The sequence below is a fragment of the Symphalangus syndactylus genome, chromosome 3 (genome assembly GCF_028878055.3).
Source record: "Symphalangus syndactylus isolate Jambi chromosome 3, NHGRI_mSymSyn1-v2.1_pri, whole genome shotgun sequence".
NCBI classification, from domain to species: domain Eukaryota; kingdom Metazoa; phylum Chordata; class Mammalia; order Primates; family Hylobatidae; genus Symphalangus; species Symphalangus syndactylus.
The window spans coordinates 146,050,940-146,077,616 of NC_072425.2; the positions used below are offsets into that span (position 1 = coordinate 146,050,940).

At 37.0% G+C, this 26,677-nt stretch overlaps 1 protein-coding gene across 8 annotated transcripts in view; it reads right to left on the bottom strand.

Annotated features, from left to right (window-relative positions):
• ARHGAP32 (Rho GTPase activating protein 32) overlaps window positions 1-26,677 on the bottom strand; it is a 307,318-nt gene that overhangs the window by 70,433 nt on the left and 210,208 nt on the right. For 7 of the 8 annotated variants that reach the window (XM_055273718.2, XM_055273719.2, XM_055273717.2 and 4 more), the window contains one exon: window positions 6,076-6,157. In XM_055273718.2, coding sequence (XP_055129693.1) covers window positions 6,076-6,157 — 82 coding nt within the window. Of the gene's footprint in view, window positions 1-347; window positions 1,530-6,075; window positions 6,158-26,677 lie in introns of those variants that run through there. The other variant, XM_063635651.1, reaches the window with a different exon arrangement.

Here is a 26,677-nt window from a genome sequence, read left to right on the forward strand (position 1 = left end):
CAGAATTAAAAAAAAAAAACAAAACAGAGTCCGAGATCTGTGAGACAATATTAAATAATGTAACTGATATGTAAAGGAGAGGAGAAAGAGAATTCGGAAAAAAATATCTGAAGAGAGAATAGCTATGAACATAAAGCCTTTAAGAAAAGTGTCAGTAAATAGCTCCTCAGTGACTTGCAAGCAAAACAAACACACAAAAAAAACACGTGCTTCCCCTTCCACCTTTCCCCACCTAGACCTCATCTTCCATTATATCATGCCCTATGGTGACTGAACAAAATGACAATTTCTTATAGACAAGCTTCCACCTTTTTTGTTTCCTCTTCTCTTTCTCTCAAACTCTTAACCTTCTTTTTCCTAAGGTACCATGGATATTTTCTATCTTGGTCAGGATATGGTGATTAATTTTATTTCTATATACACAAATAATTGAATTATTCAGAACATTTAAGAACAGATTCAAAGAGAATATTTTTCCTATGTTACCCTTGTTGTGTAATAGTATAGCGAACTTTAAATTTTCAGTCTCAAACTATAGCCGTATCTTTCAGATTTGCCATCTAACAGTGACAGATGGCAATGTTAAAAATAAATAGAACATTCAAGTTGTTTATACCGTAGGCAAAGACAGTTTTAAAGTGTGAAACAAGCCCAAGGCTGACAGAATTCACATCATCCTTTTCAAAATGTATTAAGAATGCACATTTTGGCTGGGCACAGTGGCTCATGCCTGTAATCCCAGCACTTTGGGAAGCCAAGCCTGGCGGATCACTTGAGGTCAGGAGTTCGAGACCAGCTGGTCAACATGAAACCTCACCTCTACTAAAAATATAAAAATTAGCAGGGCGTGGCAGCATGTGCCTGTAATCCCAGCTACTCAGAAGGCAGAGGCAGGAGAATTGCTTGAACCTGGGAGGTGGAGGTTGCAGTGAGCTGAGATCACGCCACCACACTCCAGCCTGGGTGACAGGGCGAGACTCCGTCAAAAAAAGAAAAAAAAAGCACATTTCTTTATGCCAACTCTGCAATGCTGCTCACGAAAGACAAAATATTAGCTTTTGAAGGTACGCCAGGTTTTTCTTGGTCATTCTTAATTTAGAAATAACAATGTTATGCAGGTCTACAAATACAAACCTGTTTTCCAGAACTATCAATAACGGATTAGCTTTCCCAATGCTAAATGGTTCTGGAGGTTATCCCTATTTGAAGTGTCACTTCTCCATTCAAAACATGAGAATGGGCCGGGCACGGTGGCTCACACCTGTAATCCCAGCACTTTGGGAGGCTGAGGTGGGCGGATCACCTGAGGTCGGGAGTTTGAGACCAGCCTGACCAACATGGAGAAAACTCGTTTCTATGAAAAATACAAAAAATTAGCCGGGCATGGTGGCATATGCCTGTAATCCCAGCTATTCGGGAGGCTGAGGCAGGAGAATCGGTTGAACCTGGGAGGCAGAGGTTGCAGTGAGCTGAGATCGCGCCATTGTACTCCAGCCTGGGCAACAAGAGTGAAACTCCATCTCAAAAAAAAAAAAAAAAAGAGAGAGAGAAAGCACTTGATTGATACTAATACAGTTTATTTTAATGCCAATATTAGGCCAAGTTTTAAAAACTCAATTTATAGTACATTTGAGTCAATACTATCAAAGATGAGACATAATAACTAATATAAGTTAAGCTTACACCACAGAAAGATGGATAAAAATATGTGAAGGAAATTAAATGTTTGGTGTTGAATTTTAGTAGCTTCAAAATAATGACCATAGAAACCCATGATAATCTCAATAGATGAATAAAAGCCTTTGGAAAAATTCCTACACTCTTTTAAACACTTAACACACAAGAAACAGAAGGGAACTTTCTCAACCCTGATAAAGGACATCTATGAAACCCCCACAGCTAATATCCTGCTTAGTGGTAAAAGACTAGATGCATTCCCCTAAGATCAGGAACAAGACACGGATGCTTGCACTTGAGATTTATATTCAATATTGTATTAGAGGTTCTCACAAGGACCACTGGGCAAGAACAATAAAAAGACATCCAGATTGGAAGGGAGGAAGTAAAAAGTTGCTACTGTAGATACCATAATCCTGTATATAGAAAATCCCAAGGAATCGCTATGAAACTATTAGAACTAATAAACAGTTCAACAAGGCTTCAAGATGTAACATCAACATACAAAAATTATATTCCTATGGACTTGCCATGAACAATAAGAAAATGAAATGTTAAAATTCCCGGTACAATAGCATTAAAAAGAATTGAATATATTTATAAAGAAATTCAACAAAAGATATGTAAAACTTATACTCTGAAAACTACAAAATATTGAAATAAATTAAAGAATGTCTAAACTGACTGGGCCTAGTGGCTCATGCCTATAATCCCAGCACTTTTGGAGGCTCATGCGGGAGGATCACTTAAGGCCAGGAGTTCAGGACCAGCCTATGCAACATAGTGAGACACTGCTACAAAAAACTAAAAAATTAGACTGGTACAGTGGTACCTGCCTGTAGTACTAGCTACTCAGGAGGCTGAGGTGGAAAGATGCCTTGAGCCCAGGAGTTTCAGGACTTGTGAACTATGATCACACCATTGCACTCCAGCCTGGGCAACAAAGCAAGACACTGTCTCTAAAGAAAACAAATTAAAAACACAAAAGAATATCTAAATAAATGGAAAAACATCCTATGTTCAGGGATTAGAAGACTTCATACTGTTAATAGTATTTCCCAAGTTGATCTACAGGTTCAATATATTCTCTATCAGAATCCCATCCTACTCTGTAGAAACTGACAAGCTGATTCTAAAGCCATAAGGAATTACAAGGGGCCCGGAAAAGCCAACTCAACCCTTAAAAAGAAGAAAAAAGTAGGAAGACTTACACTTCCCCACTGCAAAACTTACTACAAAACAACAGTAATGAAAACAGGGTAGTACTGGCATAAGAAAAGACATATAGAGGCTGGGCACGGTGGCTCATGCCTGTAATCCCAGCACTTTGGGAGGCCGAGGAGGGCAGATTACGATGTCAGGAGTTTAAGACCAGCCTGGCCAACATGATGAAACCCTGTCTCTACCAAAAATACAAAAATTAGCCAGGTGTGCTGGCACGCACCTGTAATCCCAGCTACTTGGGAGGCTGAGGCAAGAGAATTGCTTGAACTCAGGAGGCAAAGGTTGCAGTGAGCTGAGATTGCACCACTGCACTCCAACCTGGGTGACAGAGCGAGACTCCGCCTCAAAAAAACAAACAAAAAAGGGCATATAAATCAATGGAAGAAAACTGGAAATCCAGGAATAAATCTAGGGTCAACTGTGTCTAGGGTCAATTGATTTTTCCAAGGGTATCAAGATAATTCAACAGGAAAGAAATAATCCTTTCAACAAACAGTGCTAGAACAATTGGATAACCTCATGAAGTTGGACCCCTGCCTCATCAACATACACACAAATTAACTTTAAAAAATGGGTCATAGACTAATACGTAATATCTAAAACTATAAACCTCTCAGAAGAAAACACAGGAGTAAATCATGACTGTGGGTTAGCCAAAGCCTTCTTAAATAAGGAATCAAAAGCATAAATGACAAAAGAAACATCAAAAGTAAAATTCTGTATGCATCAATGGATACTACCAAAGAAAGTCAAAGACTAACCATAAAACAGGTGAAAATATTTGTAAATCATTATTATCTGGTAAAGAATTTGTATCTAGAATATATGAGCAACATTTACAACTCACTAAAAAAAAAAAAAAACACAAATAACCCAATTAAAAACTGGGCAAAAGTGGGAGGTTGAGGTGGGAGGATCACTTGAAACCAGGAGTTTGACACCAATCTGGGCAACAAAGCAAGACCTCGTCTCTACAAAAAATTTAAAAATTAGCTGGGTGCAGTGGCGTGCACCTGTAATGTCAGTCATTCAGGAAGCTGAGTCAGAAGGATCATTTGAGGCCTGGAGTTGAGGGCTGCAGTGAGTTATGATCACAACATTGCACTGCAGCCTGTGGTGACAGTGAAAGACCCAGTCTCGAAAAAAAAAAAAAGAAAAAGAAAAAAGAAAAAAATAATAAGCAAAGGATATGAATAGATACCCTCCAAAGAAGATGAACACATAACCAATAAGCACATATAAATGACTAAACATTATTAGCCAAAAACAAAATGCAAGTCAAATCCACAGCGAGATACTACTTCACAACTAAGAAGGCAATAATCAAAAAAATCCAAATAAAAACAAGTGTTAACAAGGATACGGAGCAACTGGAAGTCTCATACACTGCTAGTGGAACTGTAAAATGGTACAGTTACACCAATCGTGCTGTTGGCAGTTCTTCAAAGATTAAATATAGTTACCGTATGACCCAACAATTTCACACCTGGACATATACCCAAGGAAAATTAAAACACATCCACATGTAATATTGTACATGAATATTCAGTAGCTAAAAATGGAAACAACTCCAAATGAATAAACAAATAAAATGTGGTGTATGCATATAATGAAATGTTATCCAGCTATTTAAAAAGAAAGGATTAAAACAGAAGTACTGATACATGCTACTGCACAGGTGAATCTTGAAAACACTATGCTAAGTAAAAGAAGCCCATCACGAAAGACCATATTTATACAAAATGTCCAGAATAGGGAAGTCAATAAAGACAGAAAGTAGACTAGCGGTCGTTTAGGGCTGGGAGCAGTATGCGGGGAGCAGTGTCTGCTAATGGATATGGGATTTCTTCATGAAGTGATGAAGGTGTTCTAAAATCAACTGTGCTGATGGCTGTACAACTCTGCTACACAATTTAAAGGGTAAATTGCACGATACGTGAGTTTTATCTTAATAAAGCTGAGTTTTCAAAAAAGTTTAAAATAATGCCGTTTTTTCAAAAAGAGTGAAATCTACAGTTACTAATGAAGATTTACCAAACAAGTACCCACTTAGGAGCTTTTTAAAAAAGTTTACCCAAGAAGGATAAAATTGCTTCGAAAAGAACTGAGAATCCTGACTCCAGCAGAACTGCAGAAAACACTGTTTTGAAGCATTTTCTCTACTGAGCAATAAAGTTAGTCTAAAATAAACAAATTCCAATGAGAGAAATGGGAACAATGACTCCCTAGTCTCCTATGAAGAAATAAGCTTTGAAAGGTATTATTAACCTTTACTTAAATACTTTTAGCAAAGATTGTTGGATGTAAGCTTTGGGAGCAGAAGTGGGAAAATACCAAAAGAGTAAAGAATAACGTTTTTGTTTTTTTTTTCTTAACTCTTACATACAGGTACTAAAACTAGAAAATACTATTATTAGGAAAACAGTTCAAATAAATTTTGAGGCCCAGAAATCTTTTCTTCTCCTTTTATTGGGAGGTGGGAAACGACAGAAGAAATGTAATATAGCTAGGAAAAATAAGTTGGATGACTCCCTCTTCTCTCCAAAATTTTTTAGACTTTGTTTGAATTGTTTTTTAATTGACATCATCAAAAAGTTTCAGACGACGCATTCTGTTGAATCTTCCCAAAACTAAATCACCTCAATAAATACCAAAATTCCCATTTTCTTGATTTTTATCCCCTTCAACAATGCTTTATTTGTAATATATTCTACATATTTATGTAGCATGATAAGTATACTGTATAAGTAATAAGAAATGCTGTTTAAAATAGTTTTGATGTTCATATGGTTAAAATATACTTCTTTTCATTTATTAATTTCCAGTTAATCCTACAATTTCTATGTTAGTTCTTTAAACCTATTTTTTTATCATTTTATTCATTAATAAGTTAAAATGCTATTATGCAACTATAAAAGTAAATAATGACAAAGCTTAATGGAGCACACAGCTCTTTAAAATTGCCTAAAAATTTGAATGCATGTAAATCTTTTCAAAATGATCAACAGAGAAATAAGAATACATTTAAAAATCAAAACCATATAAAATTAAGAATGTAATTATTATGCCAATAAATGCAAAAATAGCAAAACAAGCTAAATACTTGACTGACAGAAAATCTGTGTCTTCAAGCAGTTGATAAAATAACTACACTAGTGAAAAAAGTGTACTTACCTGGTTTTGGCACTGAGTTGGTCACTGACTGGGGAACTTTTTGGTTAATTAACTCAACACAGTGTCCAGGGAAGAGTCCCACCTGATGAAAAGCAACAAAGAAAGGGTTCTAAACCAGCAAACAGACCAATACGTGAACACTGCCAACTGAATTCCAGTAATGTATTCTACAGTCCCTCCCAAATGATTCTATGATTCCAAGACTCTAAATAACAGATGATGCCAACTACACAAATAATAAAACAATCTGTTGCTATGAGTACATAAAGTTATCTGTTTTATTTGCCCAAATATCTAAGTCTGCTTTTTTGCTTTTAGTTTATAATTTCCCAATCTTTTTTTACATGAATTAAAATATTTAGTCTGACAATGAACTATGCATGCGAGTAGGTAAAATTTTATAATTTAATAATGTGCTTTACTGAAATCTCAATCCAGTTATGTTGATACCTCTGTTGCCAACTTATGTTTATCATCTTCTCTATGGGTTTTTTAAATCAACACTAAGCCACAACTCAAACTTTTTGTGAACTTTCTCTCTTCACTCTCTCCCAGGTTTCATGAAAAAAAAAAAAAAAAAAGACACGACTAAAATAAATGTGTAAAATAATCTCTCATTTAAAATCCTGGTATTCACTGCTTTTAAAAACTAGTAGCGCTTGGATAAGAGGGAAAGCAAGAGAGAAGAAAACAGCCAATCTCAGCAGTGTCAACAGACTCTGGCTTTGAGGAACACACCACAGTGACCTAGTAGCAGAACTGCAGGCATTGCTTTTGGCATTGTAACAAGCCGTATTAGGAAAATGCTGAGTTCCAGATCATCCAGAGATACTGTATAGCCAAAAGGATAAATACCAAGATAAACAGCCTGGAAACAAAAGCAAAGAGGAAATCTTTATCAATATTTATAGATGTTTCCTTAGATAAAAATATAAATGGGCTGCCATGCAGCAGATGTTAAAGCTGAAATATGAAAACTACATCACTTTGTATATCCCTCTGTTGACAGACTCTGGGGAAGAATGGAATAGTTTTCCAAGAGCATGATTCATCATCAAGTTCTGAGCTGTATAATTTCCATCTGTGTGAAATTATTTTCACATACTCATTTGCTACATTCTTATTTCAATTTCTAGATCCACATTCTATGGTAGTTCTTAAAATTATGAAGATATAAACCAGTTATCATGAGCTAAAAAGGGGTATTAACAGATTATCAGGTTTTTTTTTGTTTTTTGTTTTTGAGACAGGGTCTCATTCTGTCACCCAGGCTGGAGTGCAGTGGCACAATCTAGGCTCACTGCAGCCTCAATCCCCCAGGCTCAAACAATTCTCGCACCTCAGCCTCCTGAGTAGCTGGGACTCTGGGCATGCACCACCTCACCTGGCTAATTTTGTTTATTTTTTGTAGAGATGAGGTATCATTATCAGATTATCAGTTTTGTTCACAAGATGTGAATTTGGGATTCCTATGCACTGCCTTCCAAAATGATGCTTTAGATATTTGTTTTACTGGTGAAATTCTTTAATATATTCTACTCAACTTCCTATTTTACTAAACGAGTAGAAATGCTTCCAAGACTGATTAGAACCAGGTAAGAGTCAACTTAAAAAAATCTTCATTTTTTATCTTACACAAGTCAGTTATGAGAGGGGATATGGGGCATGGTTAACAGCGTAGCCTCAAGTAAGCGTTCCACCCTCCATAAAAGGGTTTGGAAAGCGATATAAAAGTCTCAGGTCGTAAATTAAACAAATGTATACAAAAATGCATTTGTAAATAATCTTTGTTTTTACAAGTCTTTGCAATAAACTGTCACTTTGGTCTCCAGCAGAGAGAGCTGGAGGAGTGGAGCTTGCAGATGTAGTCTCCGGTGTGAGTCCCAGCAATGGAGACCCTGATGCTATGAGCTCTGCAGACTCTCATGAAGAGGACTTGGGGGGATGAAGAAGCGACTGGGAAACTGCTCACGCCGATGAGATGGGAGGTGCCCTGGAAACAGCTGCTTCACGAACTTAAGCCATGACGGATGTAATGTTAAAAGTCATTCCACAAAGTGGTGTGTTTCAATGCATGCAAAGGCTAGAGAACTGTAAAAAGTGGTTACCAAGGCTGGGAAGATACAACTATTTCAAGAGTCACTCTGAAAAAGATCCTGATGCCTTGAGGAACCCTTCTGAAATTCAAACAACAATGTACAAATATCTGCCTTGTTTCAGAATTTATGGAGTATAAAATTCATGTTTCTAAAAGAGCTTACCTGCAGCTGGTTTCCACATCTGAAATTACAGTGCTGTCCAAGTCACACAGCTGGAAATTAAATGTTCAAGTTCTACCTTGGTCCCAATTTAATGTTTGGTGCTCTCTGGATTGAGTTGAATTATGTTCAGGCTTTGCAATTTCACTTGTGGTAAAGGCTCTAACATTTTCCCTTTCTATGCAAATTTCTTTTCTTTTCTTTTCTTTTTTTTTTTTTTTTTTTTTTTTTTTTGCGCGACGGAGTTTTACTCTTGTTGCCCAGTCTGGAGTGCAACGACATGACCTCAGCTCACTGTAACCTCTGCCTCCCAGGTTCAAATGATTCTCCTGCCTCAGCCTCCCAAGTAACTGGGATTACACGCATGCGCCACCATGCCCGGCCAATTTTTTGTATTTTTAGTAGAGATGGGGTTTCTCCATGTTGGTCAGGCTGGTCGTGAACTCGCGACCTCAGGTGATCCACTCGCCTTGGCCTCCCAAAGTGCTGGGATTACAGGCATGAGTTACCACATCAGGACTCTATGCAAATTTCTTGAAGGAGAATTGCTTGCATATTTCTTCTCTGCCTTCACAGAAGGCAGAGTTTCTTTCAAACTTAACTGAGGCATCAGTTGCTCTTTGGCTATGTTTCTTACCATGATTATTAACAATAAGTTTGTGGCTTGGGTTTGCAAACTGTACTGTTTGTTGCACTGATCTTCCCATATAGTAATTTTTAGTTTGTGAAAAAAATTAACCCTCATCTGAAATTAACATGTAAGTTTTCTTAACTAGTCTCAGATTTTAAAACTTGTAATAAAGTGGAAACTCATTGGTTTTTCTTGCCCTTTCGAACTCTTGTAATTGAGTTTTCATCATGTTTTATATTAAAGTGTTTTATATTAAACAAGTTTTCATCATGTTTTATATATAAAGCTAACACATGGCTACAAAAAAAAATATCTGGGTTCAATCTTAAGTCTGCCACTTACTAGATTAGGTTTGTAACTTAGCCTCTTTGTGTTTTAGTTTCTTCATCTAAACATGGTAATAATAATGCCTATCTCATAACGGTTGTTACGAGAATTAAATGGGCTAGTATAAATAAAATGCATAGAGTAAAATGCATTGATTTGTTAACTAATGGTCTAGTAACAACATGATCTATTAACTACAGCAGCCTCTTTCATATGTTATTCTTTCTGCAGCCATGGCAATTTCTAAAGCTTTAACCCATTTATGCCAGAGGTTGCAAAATTTTTTTGTGAAAAATCAGAACTTGGTGATGACCTTGAGCAGTAGGATATAAATAACTCCCACAAGCTTAGCATCCCAATAATGGAACACTAGGCATAAATGGGCTAATGCATAAGTAAAATGCTATTATCCCAGTATTTGGCTACCAGAACTGCTAGAGGGCTATAGCTCCTCCATCAAATGGATATTACACAAAATGCCACCTTTTGTATATATCTGCTTAAGTTTCCTGACTCTCAAATATCATTCTTGCTATAACATTCTAATTCATTTCAATATATAAAATCTGCAACTTGCCTGAGAGAAAAGTCCAGATTCTAAACTTGGCTCACCCATTTACTAGGTTCCGTGATCTACAGCAAACTGCTTAACATCTCTGTCTTAGTTTCCTAATTTGTAACGTTAGGGATAACACTACCTATACTTCAAGAGTTTATGTGAAAGTAACTGCCTAGTTTCTAAGTTCCAGTATCTTTTGGCAAAAAAAAAAAAAAAAAAGTTTTCCATCACTTCCTCACAAAGACTGAACAAAGAAAGCTTAATGCACTTCTCAGGGAACTATATCACACACATTAGCTACATTTTCACCTTTTAAATTCATCACAATGAATTAGGTTTAGGTATATGGGGAAATGTTACTGCATACTATGCAGAGGTAGATCTACAGTAGGCTCACCTAATACTTAACTCCAATCCCTGCCCTCTTGTTTTACTTTATCATAAGTGTAATATCACTAACTACTAGCTAAACTCTACAGTTTCCCAGACTCCCTATATTCAGGCAAAGCCACCGCACATGTAAAACAGCTCTGCTACTATCCCGTCTCCTCCTCTGTGCCATGAGCACAGGTGTCGTGACTAGATCTGTCGTGGTCATCACTTGACCATAAGTGAAAAGCTGAGAGACCCTAGAGACTCCTGCCTGGCAGCATTAAGCTGCTGACTCAGCACTAGAAATCCACCATCTTTTCCACTCAGTTTTTGTTTCTTGAAGCCAAAATCACTCCTAAATATCAAGGAGTCTTTTAAAAGAGTCAGTTCTATGGATTTGTGAAAGGCAAACAGATTCCATTTTACCATCACAAAATTTTCATGACAAAAAACTGTGTTCTGTTGAAAATATTACACACGAGAACGGAACCTTAAAAGTATAGTTAATGAACATTTATACTTTTCTGATGAATACTTCACCTAAGATTTCACCAAACAGTAACCACTTTGATAAAATGTCAAACAGTAAAAAGTGACTGGAACTCTGAAAATATGATCTATTAACTATGTCATCTTGCTCTGTATCTTATTATTTCTGCAGCTGTGGCAATTTCTAAAGCTTTAATTTACACGGCCGGAAAGGGAGAGCAGAATTGGGTATATTGGCAGGGGTCAAAATGAGATTCAACTCTAGGAAAAGAATGGAAGATGGAGAAAAAGCCAGCATCTAGGGCCCGTGATGGTAAAGAAGTAGGTAATAAAAACATAGTAATAGAAGGAAAAGAACAATGTAGAGACAAGGCTGGAATAGGTTTGGTCTCGGAATGGTCTTGAAAAGAGGAGACCTTCCTGCTGACTGTTTTCACTCAAGTCTTTGAGACAAAGTAAAAAGCCACCAGACATGCTAATATATCTATCCCATGGTGTGCTGATAAATGTTTAACAACTAGCTCTCCATGGGGGAAAGGCCTTGATTTCCAGCGTTTTCCAGTGCTCACAGTATAAACACTCCCATCGTGGCTGGTTTCAAGCTACCAACTTGATATAACTGAACACAAAATTGGAAAGAGAAGCAGAAGGGCACTCAGTTATACAGTATTGATAGCATACAGACAGAGTAGCTGGAAAGAACTTCAAGAGCATAAATGGTAAAATGTGGTAAAATAATTACAAAAAATGTTTGATTATTACCTTTGTTTTTAACACAATTCATTTCATTGTAAATGCATATACCTTAATTTTTAATAATGGCTGTTTTTAACAACTGTCCTACAAAATTTCACAGTTGGCTCCAGCTGGCCACTGATGTATATCCATACACTTCGTCCTGCGCCTATCCACCTCTAACAGCTCCTGGTAATCAGTTTCTAGTAGCTTAGCAAGCATATGGCTCACCCTCTGACTCTAGGAGAACCAGGAGAGATGTAAAGGGAATAGACTGTAATCTGGTTCTTCTGATCTTCTTCTACCTTGCGGGATACTCAGACTAAAAAGAAAACCTGGTTTAGCTTCTAAAGTGAGTGTATGTGCTGAAAAATACTTTGGTGTAACTTAAAGGGAATATTAGAAAAGAAACTACTGCAATAAAATAAGCCTGGAGCTTTGGAAACAGCAGAGTTAACAACAGAACCTAATCCTAACTATAGTCTCTTCGAGGCAATCAACAAAAACCTAAAAAGGAATTCAACATAACGATCATGTGCTTATTGCTGACTTTAAAAAAAAAAATTCTCGGCCGGGCGCGGTGGCTCACACTTGTAATCCCAGCACTTTGGGAGGCCAAGGCGGGCATATCACGAGGTCAGGAGATCGAGACCATCCTGGCTAACATGGTGAAACCTCGTCTCTACTAAAAAAAATACAAAAAATTAGCTGGGCCTATAGTGGCGGGCACCTGTAGTCCCAGCTACTTGGGAGGCTGAGGCAGGAGAATGGTGTGAACCCAGGAGGCGGAGCTTGCAGTGAGCAGAGATCGTGCCACTGCACTCCAGCCTGGGCGACAGAGTGAGAGACTCCGTCTCAAAAAAAAAAAAAAAAAAAAAAATATCTTCTATTGGTTTATTTATTTAATTTATGGCTAGCGAAACTTTAGCACTGTTGGCATAGCCAAACATTTTTTAAATTAAACTTAGTAGAAGCATTGCTCACTCCTAAAAATACATCACAGATCTTTCAATTGGAATTATTTGGCCTCAGAGTGTTAAATCTCCAGTTTTTCATTTGCTGACTACAACTTCCTATCCTCTCAGGTCTCTAGTGTTGATATTCTATAACAACAAAGAAGTTCAAACAGAGACATCCCATCCCCTTCATATTTCCCCCCAAGGTACTTATCCCCACAATTCCAGGTTTTTTGTTTTGTTTTGTTTGCTACCCAATAATGGACCCTGTGATTGAGCATTTGTTTTAAATCAGTACCCTTAATTTCCTTGCAATATTAACCTCCTGCCAAAACAATCCAGCAAACCACCACAACTAAATCAATACACTACCATACTTGCACGTCTGTGTATTGCCGGAGAAAAAAAAAAATCACACCACTAAGGAGATTTGAACCAATACAAATTCATAGTCTATTGTCTAGAAATGCTAATTATTTTCTCCCCACTCCCGACACATGCTTAAAGAACGTAATCTTCTTTAGAGTCTCTGCCCAGTCTGACTCCCATGGCCTGCCAACACCATCCCAGCACAGCTGATCAAACAGACGGTAAGTCAATGAGTCAATTAGTTTGTCTGCTATGATTTTGGAACTAGTTCCAAATCTTCAATTATCTCCATTGAATTGTTAGAATTAGGAAATATTTTTCCAAACAAAGAAGAGAAGAGACAAAGAAACAACAGTTGCTACACACCAACGGAAGCAAAAACCGGAAATAAGTTCCTCAGGTCCTCACTTTTTAGTTCTGGTTCCATTTACTTATAGCCTAGTAATTCTTGCATTGGGCTCTTTGAGATATTCCTACTAATCCCCCCACCTCCCACTCTCCTTGTATGTCCCCAAAAAAGCATAACATTGCTTCTGGTTTCTTTGCTTTATTTATATTGTCCCCTTGAATGTCAACTCCCTAATTTCCATTTAAATAAAAAATTACTCTTGCAGCCGGATATGCAGGTTTGAGAGTCAAGAACAAAGCTAAAGATCAGGATATAAATCTGAGAGTTGGGCATAAATATGGTTTTTAAAGTTGAGAAAGTGAGTAAGATAGCAACGGACAAAGAGTGTAGAATAAGAAGGCAGTCCAACCCCAAACGTCAGAGGTCTAGCAGAGGAGGGTGTCCTGGCAAAGGAGACTGTGTCAAGTCAGTTAAGGGAAAAAAGTCTCTGGAAAGAGAAAATCAGATACTAATGAGAGTTTAAGTAAGGAGTAGTAAAGCATCTATTTTTTTTTTTAATTAAGCCAAACAGAGACCACTAGTGATAAAAGAGAAAATCAAAGGGTGAAGAGTTTAAGAATATATTTATGATAGGTGAATGTAATCACGGCTCTAGAATCTACACTGGAAAAGGAGGATAGTGAAGGCAGGAAGTAACTGATGGGCAAAAACTGGGAGGAACAGTGGAATGATAATACTAAGCATAATACTGAATATTGAACATAATTGTTTATTGTACAGCAAGTAGCTGAGGGGATTAACTTTCTTTTCCAAGTTGCCAGAATACAATATCAAATAAAACAAACTAGATTACAGTTGCTTTAAAGTTTTAATTAATTTGTAATATCTTTCAGCCCTGGAAGGAGTAAGAAAAGGATAGAGTAGGCATTGTAAGTGGAAAGACACAGATAAAAAGACACAAGAGTAGAAAAGAGCAACGTGTGTACTAAGGGGAGAAATAATAGTTCCATCTGGCAGAACATCCAGTTTCTAAAATAGAGCAGTGCAAAGAAAGACTGGTAAACGAGAATAAAGTTGGAGATTCTGGATGATCTTGTATATCGTGACAAGGAGTTTTAAGTTCCTTCTGTAGGAAATAAAAGTGACAAATTCTGAGCAGAAGCAGCGCAGGAATAGGCATGTTCTAAAAGGAAAGGTATTAGCACTGTATACCTTTCAAGGTGTAAGGAAGGGAGGAAGATAAGAAGCAGTACACCACTTTAGGAATTTGCAAAATGGGCTAGGAAAGAGAATAAAACCTACAGTGTATGACAACAGCATGAGGAAGGAAGGAGAGTATATGAATGTAAATGACACAGAGGTAGAAGAGACAGACACGATCAACTGGATTGGATGCATGAACAACATGAAGTCGAGAATGTTCCTGCAGTTTTTGCTTCCACCTTAACTGAGGTATAGTTAACCCAAAGTAAACTGCACATATTTAAAATGTACATTTTGATAAAACACCCATGAAACTATTACCACAATCAAGATTATAATATATTCATCAACCCCAAAAGTTTCCTTATATCTCTCTGTAACCCTTCCTTCCCCCTGCCCTCCCATCCCTGCTCCTCAGGCAGTTACTCACCTACTTTTTATCACGATATATTACTTTCCACTTTCTACAATTTTACATAAATGAAGTCTCATGTAATATACTCTTTTTTGTCTGCCTTCTTTCATGCAGCATATTTTTGAGGATCACTCATGTTGCTGTATTTATCAACTGTCTATTCCTTTCATTGCTAAGTAATACTCTATTGTATGGACACCACCATTTGTCTATTAATCTGCTGTTGACAGATATTAGGGTTGTTTCCAGTTTTAAACTATTACATATAAAGATGCTACGAACATTCATGTATGAGTTTCTATATGGACACATGCTTTTTTTTCTTTAAACAGTTAGATCATGTAGTAAATGTACAGTAATTCCTCCCTTAACGTCATTGACGTTCACATTGGAAACTGTGAACTGACTTACTTTGTGCTGTGGGAACTTAATTCTTATTTATATCAATTAGCCTATGATAAAATTGGTTTCATTAGACAGTATGTCATTTTGCTTAAAGTTGCAGTTTCCAAGAACCAACTGACAACATTAAGTGATGACTTACTGAGTGTTTAACTTAAGAAACTGCTAAACTGTTTTCAAATTAGTTGTGACATCTTACATTGCCACCAGCACTGTATGAGAATTCCAATTTCTCCACATCCTTCTAATTTTAATAAGTATGAATCAATACCTCATTGTTGTTTTAACTTACATTTCTCTAATGACTATTGATGTTGGATATCTATGTATTAATTTGCCATTCATATACCCTTTTGATGATATCTGCTCCAATCTTTGCCTATTTTTTAAATTGTATTGTTTTCTTCTTTAATTTTGAGAGTTTTTGTTTTTTAAAAAATAGCACCTCAGTATGTTGCCCAGGCTGGCCTCAAATTCATGGGCTCAAGCAATCCTCCTGCCTCAGCCTCCGAAGTAGCTGGGACTACAGGCACATGTTACTGAGCTTGCCCAGTGAGAGTTCTTTGTATGTTCTGATACAAGTCCTTTATCAGATATAATCACTGCAAATATTTTCTCCCAGGCTGTGGTCTGTCTTTTTGTACTAGTAAATATGTCTTTCAAAGAGCAGACAGTTTTTTTAAAAAAATTTTTTTTTTATTATACTTTAAGTTATGGGATACATGTGCAGAATATGCATGTTTGTTACACAGGTATACATGTGCCATGGTGGTTTGCTGCACCCATCAACTTGTCATCTACATTAGGTATTTCTCCTAATGCTATCTGTTCCCTAGTCCCCCACACCCAGACAGGCCCATGTGTGATGTTCCCCTCCCTGTGTCCATGTGTTCTCATTGTTCAACTCCTACTTATGAATGAGAACACGCGGTGTTTGGTTTTCTGTTCCTGTGTTAGTTTGCTGAGAATGATGGTTTCTAGCATCATCCATGTCCCTGCAAAGGACACGAACTCATCCTTTTTATGGCTGCATAGTATTCCACGGTATATATGTGCCACATTTTCTTTATTCAGTCTATCATTGATGGACATTTGGGTTGGTTCCAAGTCTTTGCTATTGTGAATAGTGCTGCAATAAACATACATGTGCATGTGTCTTTATAGTAGAATAATTTATAATCCTTTGGGTATATACCCAGTAATGGGATTGCTGGGTCAAATGGTATTTCTGGTTCTAGATCCTTGAGGAATTGCCACACTGTCTTCCACAATGGTTGAACTAATTTACACTCCCGCCAACAGTGTAAAAGCATTCCTATTTCTCCACATCTTCTCCAGCATCTGTCATTTCCTGACTTTTTAATAATCGCCATTCTAACTGGTGTGGGATGGTATCTCACTGTGGTTTTGATTTGCATTTCTCTAATGACTAGTGATGATGAGCTTTTTCTCATATGTTTGTTGGCCGCATAAATGTCTTCTTTTGAGAAGTGTCTGTTCATATCCTTTGCCCACTTTTTGATGGGTTTTTTTTCTTGTAAATTTGTTTAAGAGCAGAAGTTTTAAATTTTAATGAAATTAAATTATTTTTATGAATTGTTCTTCTGATGTCACATTTAAGAAATCTTTGCCTAATCCAAAGCCACAAAAATTTTCTCCTATGTTTTCTTCTTGAAGTTTTATAGTTTATAAACATTTAGGTATATTGGCTGGGCGTGGTGGCTCATGCCTATAATCCCAGCACTTTGGGAGGCTGAGGGGGGCAGATCACAAGGTCAGGAGATCAAGATCATCCTGGCCAACATGGTGAAACCTTGTCTCTACTAAAAATACAAAAATTAGCTGGGCGTGGTGGCCTGTGCCTGTAGTCCCAACTACTCGGGAAGCTGAAGTTGGAGAATCGCTTGAACCCAGGAGGCAGAGGTTGCAGTGAGCCAAGATTGCACCTCTGCACTCCAGTCTGGTGACAGAGCAAGATTCTGTCACAAAAAAAAAGAGAGAGAGAGAGACAGAGAGACATCTTCACCTAATCCAAAGCCACAAAAGTTTTCTCCTATGTTTTCTTCTTGAAGTTTTATAGTTTATACTTTATAAACATTTAGGTATATTATCCATTTTGAGTTAATTTTTGTAGATGGTAAAAGAAATAAAGTTTACTTTGGAGACATATGGATATCCAAGTGTTCCACTGCCACTATATCTCTTCACTGAATTGACTTTTGAACTTCGTTGAAAATCAGTTGTCCATGTGTACAACTGTATGTATGTATTTCAGGACTGTCTATTCCTTCCCACTGATCTACTTATCTATCTTTCCACCAATACCACATTCTCTTGAAAACTGTAGCTTTGTAGTAAATCTTCAGTTAGTGTTAGTTCTCCAACTTTGTTCTTTTTCAAATTTGTTTCGGCTATTATATTCCAGGTCCTTTGCATTTCCATTTGAATTGTTTAATTTGCTTGTATATTTCTACACAAGAGCCTGCCTGGGATTTTGATTTAGATCAATTTGGGAAGAAATGTCATCTTAAGAAATATATAGTCTTCCAACCCATAAAAACAGTAGATCTCTCCATTTATTTGGATCTTCTTTAATGTCTCTTAGCAATGTTCTGTAGTTTTCAGTATATAGCTCTTTCACATCTTTTTTTTTTTTTTTTCAGATACAGTCCTAAATATTTCTTATTTTTAGTACTATTATACATGGGTTTTATGTATTTCTGACTGAAGTGAATGCTGCGAGTCTGTGGACTACATTTAAGATAACGAGGTCTTCACATAGTTGTCCCAAGTATTCATATTTAAAAACATACTGTGTATTTTAAATACATAAATTACTTTCCTTTTATTTCTCCTTTATATCTGAAAATTTATGCTGACTTTTTTGAAAGTGTATATTAATGGAAGTAGTTAAACAATTTGTAAATTCCACTACAGAATGACAAAAAAGGATTTTAGAAAATACTTGTCATAAAGGGGGGTATTAGGGTTTAATAAGATTAAGAACTACTGCCATAGCCATTTTGTCAATAATTTCTATAAAATTGACTGTTTACATGTATACATATGTAACAAACCTGCACATTGTGCACATGTACCCTAGAACTGAAAGCATAATAAAAAAAGAAAAAAAAACTAAAAACAAAATAGTGTCCTTTAATGCTGATTTAAAAAATTGAGTGTTTAAGCATCAGTTGGTAAGACATATTCTGATGTTATAAATTAACAAAAAGCTATCAAGTAGGAAATTTATCTCCAACATCAATATATCTAATGGCACTAAGAAAAAGTAGCAACAAATAAAACATAAATTAAGAAAATGTATTTATTTATATGTTCCAAAAGGAAAAGAAATACAAAATTAAAAGTCATTACACTTGTATTCTGGTCCTGGCTATACCACGTACTTACCGTCTTTATGAAACAGAAAAATTTATCTAAATTTCTTTGTCTCCAGATTTCTACGATTTTAAAATGACAGTTTAGAACCAGATGGTCCACTATTATCTTCCACTATAGAAAAATCTATGATTCATACAAGTGAACAAGCAGAGCCACTATTATTCATTAAATTATTACCATGATCTGTTCTTTGCCTAAAATGCACAGGCTTCAACAGAAACTCTGCAATATACAGTGTAATGACAAAGGGCTAGTTGTTTAACCCTTTATGCTTTAGTTTCTTCATCTAAAATTAGATCATTATAGTACCTTCATGGAGTTGTGGAATAAAGGTTAGTGGTAAGCACTTCGAAAAGCACACCTAAGTACTCAAGAAATGTTAGCAATTTATTTCATTTGCATTATCACATAATTCCCCTTCTCTTGAAATTATGTCACATTATAGATGAAAATTTACAGTGTAATATGATTTCCATTACTTAACTGGAGAGTAAACATTTTGCTCTATTTTATTTTGAATAATGAAAAGATGCAGCTTTGGATTCTAGGATATTACATGAATATGATAGTTTTTACATAAATAAGCAGAGAAATAAGCAAATCCATTAAGCTACTATACAAGATAAGGTTTCTGAATATCTGCCCTTTGAAATAAAGATGATTTCACTAAAACTAAGTTATCTGGAGCCACATTATACTCTTGAGGTAAAAAAAAAAAAAAAAAAAAAAAAAACTGTGTTGTCCAAGAATCGCTTCTCTGATACTTGTGCATGAAAACTCACAATATTTGGGGATAACTATGAAAAATGAAATAGGTGATCCTTGATCATCTCATGGAAAACCAAGAACACATGGGGTATATAAAATTCTGTCACTCTCTAAATGAGATTCTAGCCATTAGATTAACTGTGTCCCAGATGTGCTTTACGGAAGATTTTCTGAGGGGAGGGAGAAACAAAACACAATTTCTAAACTGTGTCTGATTGCTCCCTTTATCTGCACACAAGATAAACAATGGGAGCCTAGATCAGCAGCTCTCATGTTCTGTGCATAATAATCATCTGAAAAACTTGTTAAAATTCAGACTCCTGACCCCATCCCCTGAGACTGTGATGACCAATATCCATTTTTATCACGTTTCTCATCATTCAGATACCTGTGGCTCCTAGATAAAACTCTGAGAGACACTGCACATAACCAACAATCCTAAAATATATTAACATGTTGTATTTGTGTAATGCCTTTACCTAGAAAAAAGGGCTTTCTGAGGTATCACCTCATATTTCTAACAATCATTTACAGACAAGCACACAAATCTATTAATAATGCCAGTTAGTTTAAAAATAAAAAAAAGGAAGAGTTTTTACTTTTACTTTCTGAAGTATATTATATGATGAAATACCTCAGAAAACAAAGATGAGAGATTCAATAAACCCCTTAGGTGACAAATAAAAAACACAGATTTCAGAATTTCAAATTACTGTAGTTAATATAATTTCACACTTCCTACTCCCAGAAGTTTAAGAAAAGAAAGAGAGTCACAGTATAATTTAAACACATGGATGAACTTATCCTTCTGTTCCCACGGCTAAATTATGGTCTGGGCTAGTATAATACTTAGAATAGAACTTGGCAAAATGCAGGTGACTGGCAGAATTTACCTGCAGCACACATGGACAAAAATAGTCTTACATCCTACCCCACAACTACTGAAACAAAATTTAGGGGCTCAGGCCCTGGGATTTGATATTTAAACATAGCCTCCTTTAAACATTCAAGTTTAGGAGTCAGTGGCAAAGGGAGAATAAAAAGAATTACTGGTAACAAAATGAAGAGAGCAGAATAGCACCCTTTAATACATTTGGTAAACACTATTCCTCAAACTAACTTTATTTGTTGGACCTATTAGAATGGCTATTTTTTTTTTAACTGGCAATTATCAAATGTTGGTGAGGATGTGGAACAGCAGAAACTCTCATTCACTGCTGGTAAGAATGCAAAATGATACCGACACTTTGGCACCAAATTCAACATACTCTTACCATATGATCCAGCAATGATATTTCTTGGTATTTACTCAAAAGACTTGAAAACTTGTGTCCACACAATAACCTGCACATAGATGTTTATAGCAGTTTCATTCATAATTGCTAAAAACATGAAAGCAACCAAGAGGTCCTCCAATACTTGAATATATAAACAAACTGTGGCACATCCATGACACTGAATATTAGATAGTGATTAAAAAAGAAGCTATCAAGCCAGAGAAAGACACAGAGGAACCTTAAATGCATATTACTAAGTAAAACAAGCCAGTCTGAAAAGGCCACATACCATGATTCCAACAATATGGATATTTTGGAAAAGACATGACAGTGAAAGATCACAGGTTGTGAAAGGTTCACCAGGAAAGGATAAATAGGAGAAGCACAGGAGATTTTTAGGGCAATAAAAATAAAACTCTTCAGTATGAAACTATAATGGTGGATACATGCTATTATGCATTTGTCAAAACCCAGAGAATGCACACCAAGAGGGAACTCTAACATAAACAATGGACTTTAGTTAATAATAGTATATCAATATTGGTTCGTTAATTATAACAAAAAGTAAGCCCCAAAATTGTTTCAACAGTTGCAAGGTATGATTTGAGACTGTATTTTTATCTGTGTGATTCTGACCCTGGTGCTCCTTTGACCACTCTTCTGGAAACAGTGCTTAGTCAGTGCTGCAGGTAAACTCAGCTAATCAGCTGATGGTTGGTAAAGATCAGCATTTTGCTGATTCTATTCAATGCACTGTAAAGCAAATGTGAATAACGGGGGAAGGTACAGGTGAGAGGAGTGGGCAGGGGTATTACATGAAACTCTCAACTATCTGCTCAATTATTCTGTAAATCTCTAACTATACAAAAATCAAGTCTATTGATTATTATTTTTATTTTTGACAAGGTCTGGCTCTTGGCTCACTGCAACCTCCACCTGCCAGGCCTAGGTGGTCCTCCTGCCTCTGCCTCCGAAGCAGCTTAGACTACAGACATGCACCACTGCACCTGGGTCAGTTTTATAATTTTAGTAGAGATGAGGTTTCACCATGTTGGCCAGGCTGGTCTCAAATTCCTGGGCCCGAGCAATCTTCCCACTTTGGCCTCCCAAAGTGCTAGGATTATAGGTATAAGGAACCACACCCAGCTCTATTTTTAAAATAATATTAAAATCACAATACCGCCACTATATAGCACCAGTTCACAGCAATATTAAGGAAGGACCTCTGCACAGAGACTTGTGCCTTCTATTGCCCTGACAGCTGGCCAGAAAGGAGATCACACACACACAGTGTGACCTTGACAAACTGGAGTCCAGATGACATGCCATGAACACATCGAGCTGAGCAAAGCTGCAAATGCAGACATATAGGGACTGGATGTCAACAACGAGCTTCTGAAAGCTTTGTAGCAGTGCTCAAGAGGGTGACACCTCAGCTCACTTGGCCTCCATCGTAGGAAGCAGTGGCCCACATCCTTGCTCCTCTTCCCTTTCTCTCCTGAGAGAGGCCTGCACTAAATCATCTCAATCCCTAGGAAAACCACTGGTGACAGCCAACACCAAGACAAGGCCCTTGTCTCCTTTACACTGCTAGGGAAGACACTGCCACCTCTGTGACACACAGCCTCCTCTGTGTTCTGCAGCCAGAGCCCAGTTTACAGGGTTCACGTGTAACCACAGCCAGGCGAGCTGGCTGACCGAGGTGCATGCTGTTCCCTGCTGGGCCTATGCACCTGCTGACAGAAGCATCAGTGGGTCATCTGGACATCCTCTTGGCAGAAGACACATGCAACACTGTGCTCCAGTGTAACCTCCTCTAGGAAGCCCTCCTGCACCTTCCAGGGAATCCTGGTGAGCCCTGAACTCCCTACTCATCAGAGAGACCCCAAGGAGAGTATTGAGGTCTGCTAGTCCTCCATGTCCTGCCTGCCTGGAGCCTGAAACCAGCCTGGCTCAGGTAGGGACCTGTTCCCCACCAAGTCTATGTAAGAGAGTCCCTCAGGTGCCTTCAGGCCAGCCCTAAAGGTGGCCCAACCGACTTCCCCATTCAGGACCGGCTGACATCTATTATGGGCTAAAAATTGTGCCCCTCTCCCCCAAGATTCGTAATGTTGAATTCCTAACCCCCAGGAACTCAGGATGCGACTACAGTCATTCCTCAGCATACCTGGGGGATTGGTTCCAGAACCCCCTCATATAGCCAAATCCACACATACTCAAATCCCACGTCATATTCCAAAAGCCTGCCCTCCATATATGAGAGTTTCGCATCCCACAAACACTATATTTTCAATAATGTTTGATAAAAAAAAAATCTGTGTATAAGTGGACCCGCAAAGGTCAAACACATGTTGTTCATGGATTAACTGCGTATTTAGAGATGGGAACTTTTAAAGAGGTAATTAGGTTAAATGAGGTGGCCCCTAATCTAATCTGACTGATGTCCTTACAAGAAGAAGAGATTAGGACACAGACGAACACAGAGAGGAAAGGCCGTGTAAGGACACGCAAGAAAGTGACCATCTGTGAGTCAAGGAGAGAAGCCTTTTGAAAAAAACTAAACCTTCTGGTACCTTAACTTCTAGCTTCCAGAACTGTAGGAAAATACATTTGCTATTAATTTTTAAGCCACCCGGTCTGTGGTATTTTATTATGGTAGCCCTAGCAAATGAACACAGTACCTAACAGACCAATTAAGGAATGAATAAATCCTAGAAACAGCTCCCACTGGCAGAAGTATCAGTGGGTCATCTGTTATGCCCAATAACAGAAAAAAAAATACACACACACACACACACACACACACACACACACACTCTCTCTCTCTCTCTGTATATATATATATAAAATATACAATCATATATATATGATTATTTGCCCCCACCCATATCAGAAATATATGAAGTACTAGGAATTCAGACACAATTTACATTAGAGAAATTTAAAAACTCTAGATATTATCCTTCTAAAAGGAGTCATGAAAAATCTCCTTATAAAGAACATGTTTCCCTATTAACTTTAGACTGTTGGCTGGCTTTTTAAAATTAAAATTTTAAGATAGCTTTTGATGTATCTACTACACAAAGTGAGGTCCGCTAGTAAGCTAAACTCATGGTTTTCACCCCTACTGAGGCCCCTCGGGGCTGCTGCAGAAGACCTGAAGGATGCCAGCCAGGCAGGCTGCATGGGGATAAGGCCCAGCGTTTCCGACTTAAACCAATCAGGGCAGCTCCATGGTTACCTTTTCTCGAATTGAGGTTCTGCGCACGATTCTGTTTGATTAGTAATTCCACTGGATTAAAAGAAAAAGTATAAAAAACACCAAACTAAGCTATTATTTCAGTTAACCTTGAAAATCAGGATGTGGAAAGATGTCTGATTTACAGTTACCATGATTGTCTTCCTCTCTCAACAGAGTGTCTCCCAGAAGGGGCACACGCTTACAATTTGAAAATACCTAACAAAGGTAGGGGACATCACGAACAGTCTGAAGAGTTTTTCTCCAGCATACAATTGATTAATCATCACGTAAAAACATAACACGCAGCAATGTTCCCACCAGTAAACATGTATGCTTAGGAGTCCACAGTTGGCTAATCTTTACACTATATTTCTTGCTGGTTGAGCAGGAAAGATGTTCCTTTCCATATAGTAGAAAACGGACATGAAGAACAATAATCTGAGAGTGAATGTAAAAATCATGCCTAGCGCTCTTCAGGCAATGAGATGGAGCAGACTTAGATCTGAGTCCCTACTCCCTTCACTTACTGACTTAGCATCCTGACTACTTATTAAACCTCTCAAAAACTGTTTTCTCTCCATAAAAATGGAGGACAGTAACTACCTAGAAGCTTTGTGAAATTAAAGAAAACACTGCATGTAAAGTACTGAGCTATACTTTGCAGGTAACAGATGCTCAACATGTCTCCTCTTTCACACCTTTCCCTGCAATTAACCATGAAATGGACTAATGTGTAGAAACAGAAGGAATGCTGAACTGTGGATTCCTGCCTTAAAATACTGATTTCCTTTTTTTTTTTTTTGAGATGGAGTCTTGCTCTGTCACCCAAGCTGGAGTGCAGTGGTGCGATCTCAGCTCACTGTAACCTCTACCTCCCAGGTTCAAGAGATTCTCCTGCCTCAGCCTCCCAAGTAGCTGGGATTACAGATGTGCGCCACCAAGCCCAGCTAATTTTTGTATTTTTAGTAGAGATGGGGTTTCATCATGTTGGCCAGGCTTGTCTTGAACTCCTGACTTCATGATCCCCCCACCTTGGCCTCCCAAAGTGCTGGGATTATAGGTGTGCGCCACTGCCCCCAGCCTGAATTTCTTTTTAAAAAAAGTTTGACAGTAACATTTAAAGACTTGTTCCTGGTTACACGGGCACCCCCCACATCAACGCCTCTTCTCACAGGCACATGCCAACATGATCCATGGAAATACGATTGCCTTTCTAAGACCAATCAAGATGAAAAATAGCATTCCTACAGGAAAGATTTTTCATTATCGGTTACAAATCAATCTTTGAAGTTAGAAATTTCGTTTTTGTTTTCAATAATTTGTTTTGGCCATAAACTAATGTTTAACTAGTTTTAGACTAGTTAATTTGTACTCACTTTGAAAAGAATTAGTTTAGGCAATAAACTAATTGTGTGAGTCTCAACAAAACTTTGGGGTATAAAGCTATACACTTAGCATACAATCAGTACTCAATAAATATCTGTTACATAAACAAAGGGAAGACAATCATAGAATTTAAATGTTGAGAAGGAATAGAGAGATTGTAAGTGAAACCCTCTGAATTTAAGAAGAAACTCAAATCCAAAAAAAGCAAATGACTTCCCTAAGGTGTTACAGATAGATAGATAGATAGATAGATAGATAGATAGATAGATAGATAGAAGAAAGTTAGTAGTAACATCAAGACCACAACATAACTATTATTTTAAAGCCAAATTAATCTTTTGATCATCTTTGAGACCCTTAAGTCTATTGTTCATTTCCACTAACATGAAGAACTGACCACTTGATAGGAAAAAGATAATTGTAGTCTTCTATTTAGTTTTATATTTAATCAAAAGCACTTATTCATAGCTGGTAAGAAATCAGAGCACAGATGGAGGAAGATCCCAATAGCACAAACAAGAAGAGTTCTGGGGTAATGTGATAGGGTTTTTCTGGTCTTAACAACCAAATTAAATTACTATAGATGCTTTCATAATAGGGAAAGGGATAGATAAAATTAAACTTGTAAAATAAAAACCAGAATTCTTTAAATTTAAAAATCAACACTTATTGATAAAAAATATAGACATCAGACTTGGTCTAACTAAGTATGTTCTATTTTTATTCTCACATATTTAATCTTCAAGATAACCATGTGAGATAAACAATAGTCCCATAATCCCCATTTTACAAATGAGGAAACTGAGACACAGAGAATTAAATAATTTGTCCGAGATAACATAGGATTAAAACTCAGACAATCTGGAGCCAGAGCCCACACTCTTATCCACCATCTTATAATGTTTTAAATTGTATTATTATGTTTTAATAAAAAATATATTTTATAAAAAGCTAATAATTCATTTTTATTTAATATGTAGTTAGAACTCAAAGTATTTATACAATGCTTATCAAATTTCTAACAATATAGCACGGGCATTTTATTTATGTAGTATTTAGTAACACTTGTATAAGTAGACCACAAAAAGCCACTATATATTAAGGATACAACTTTAAGGTATTTTCAGAGACTCCTCATAAAAATTAGTTGCTAAGTCAATCTAACAGATGTCATTATCAGGTCTCAAACTGTTTAGCCATTAAGTAGTCCCTCCTTATCTGCAGGAAATATGTTCCAAGACCACTCAGTGAATGCCTGAAATCACAGATAGTACCAAACCCTAGGATACTTTTTCCTATACATGCATACATATGATAAAGTTTAACTTATAAATTAGGCACAGTAAGAAATTCATTACAATAACCAATAATCCAGTAAAACAATTAAGTCAAATAAGGGTTACTTGAACACAGCACCTCAATACTTCAACAGTCAACCTGATAACTGAGAGGGCTACTGAATG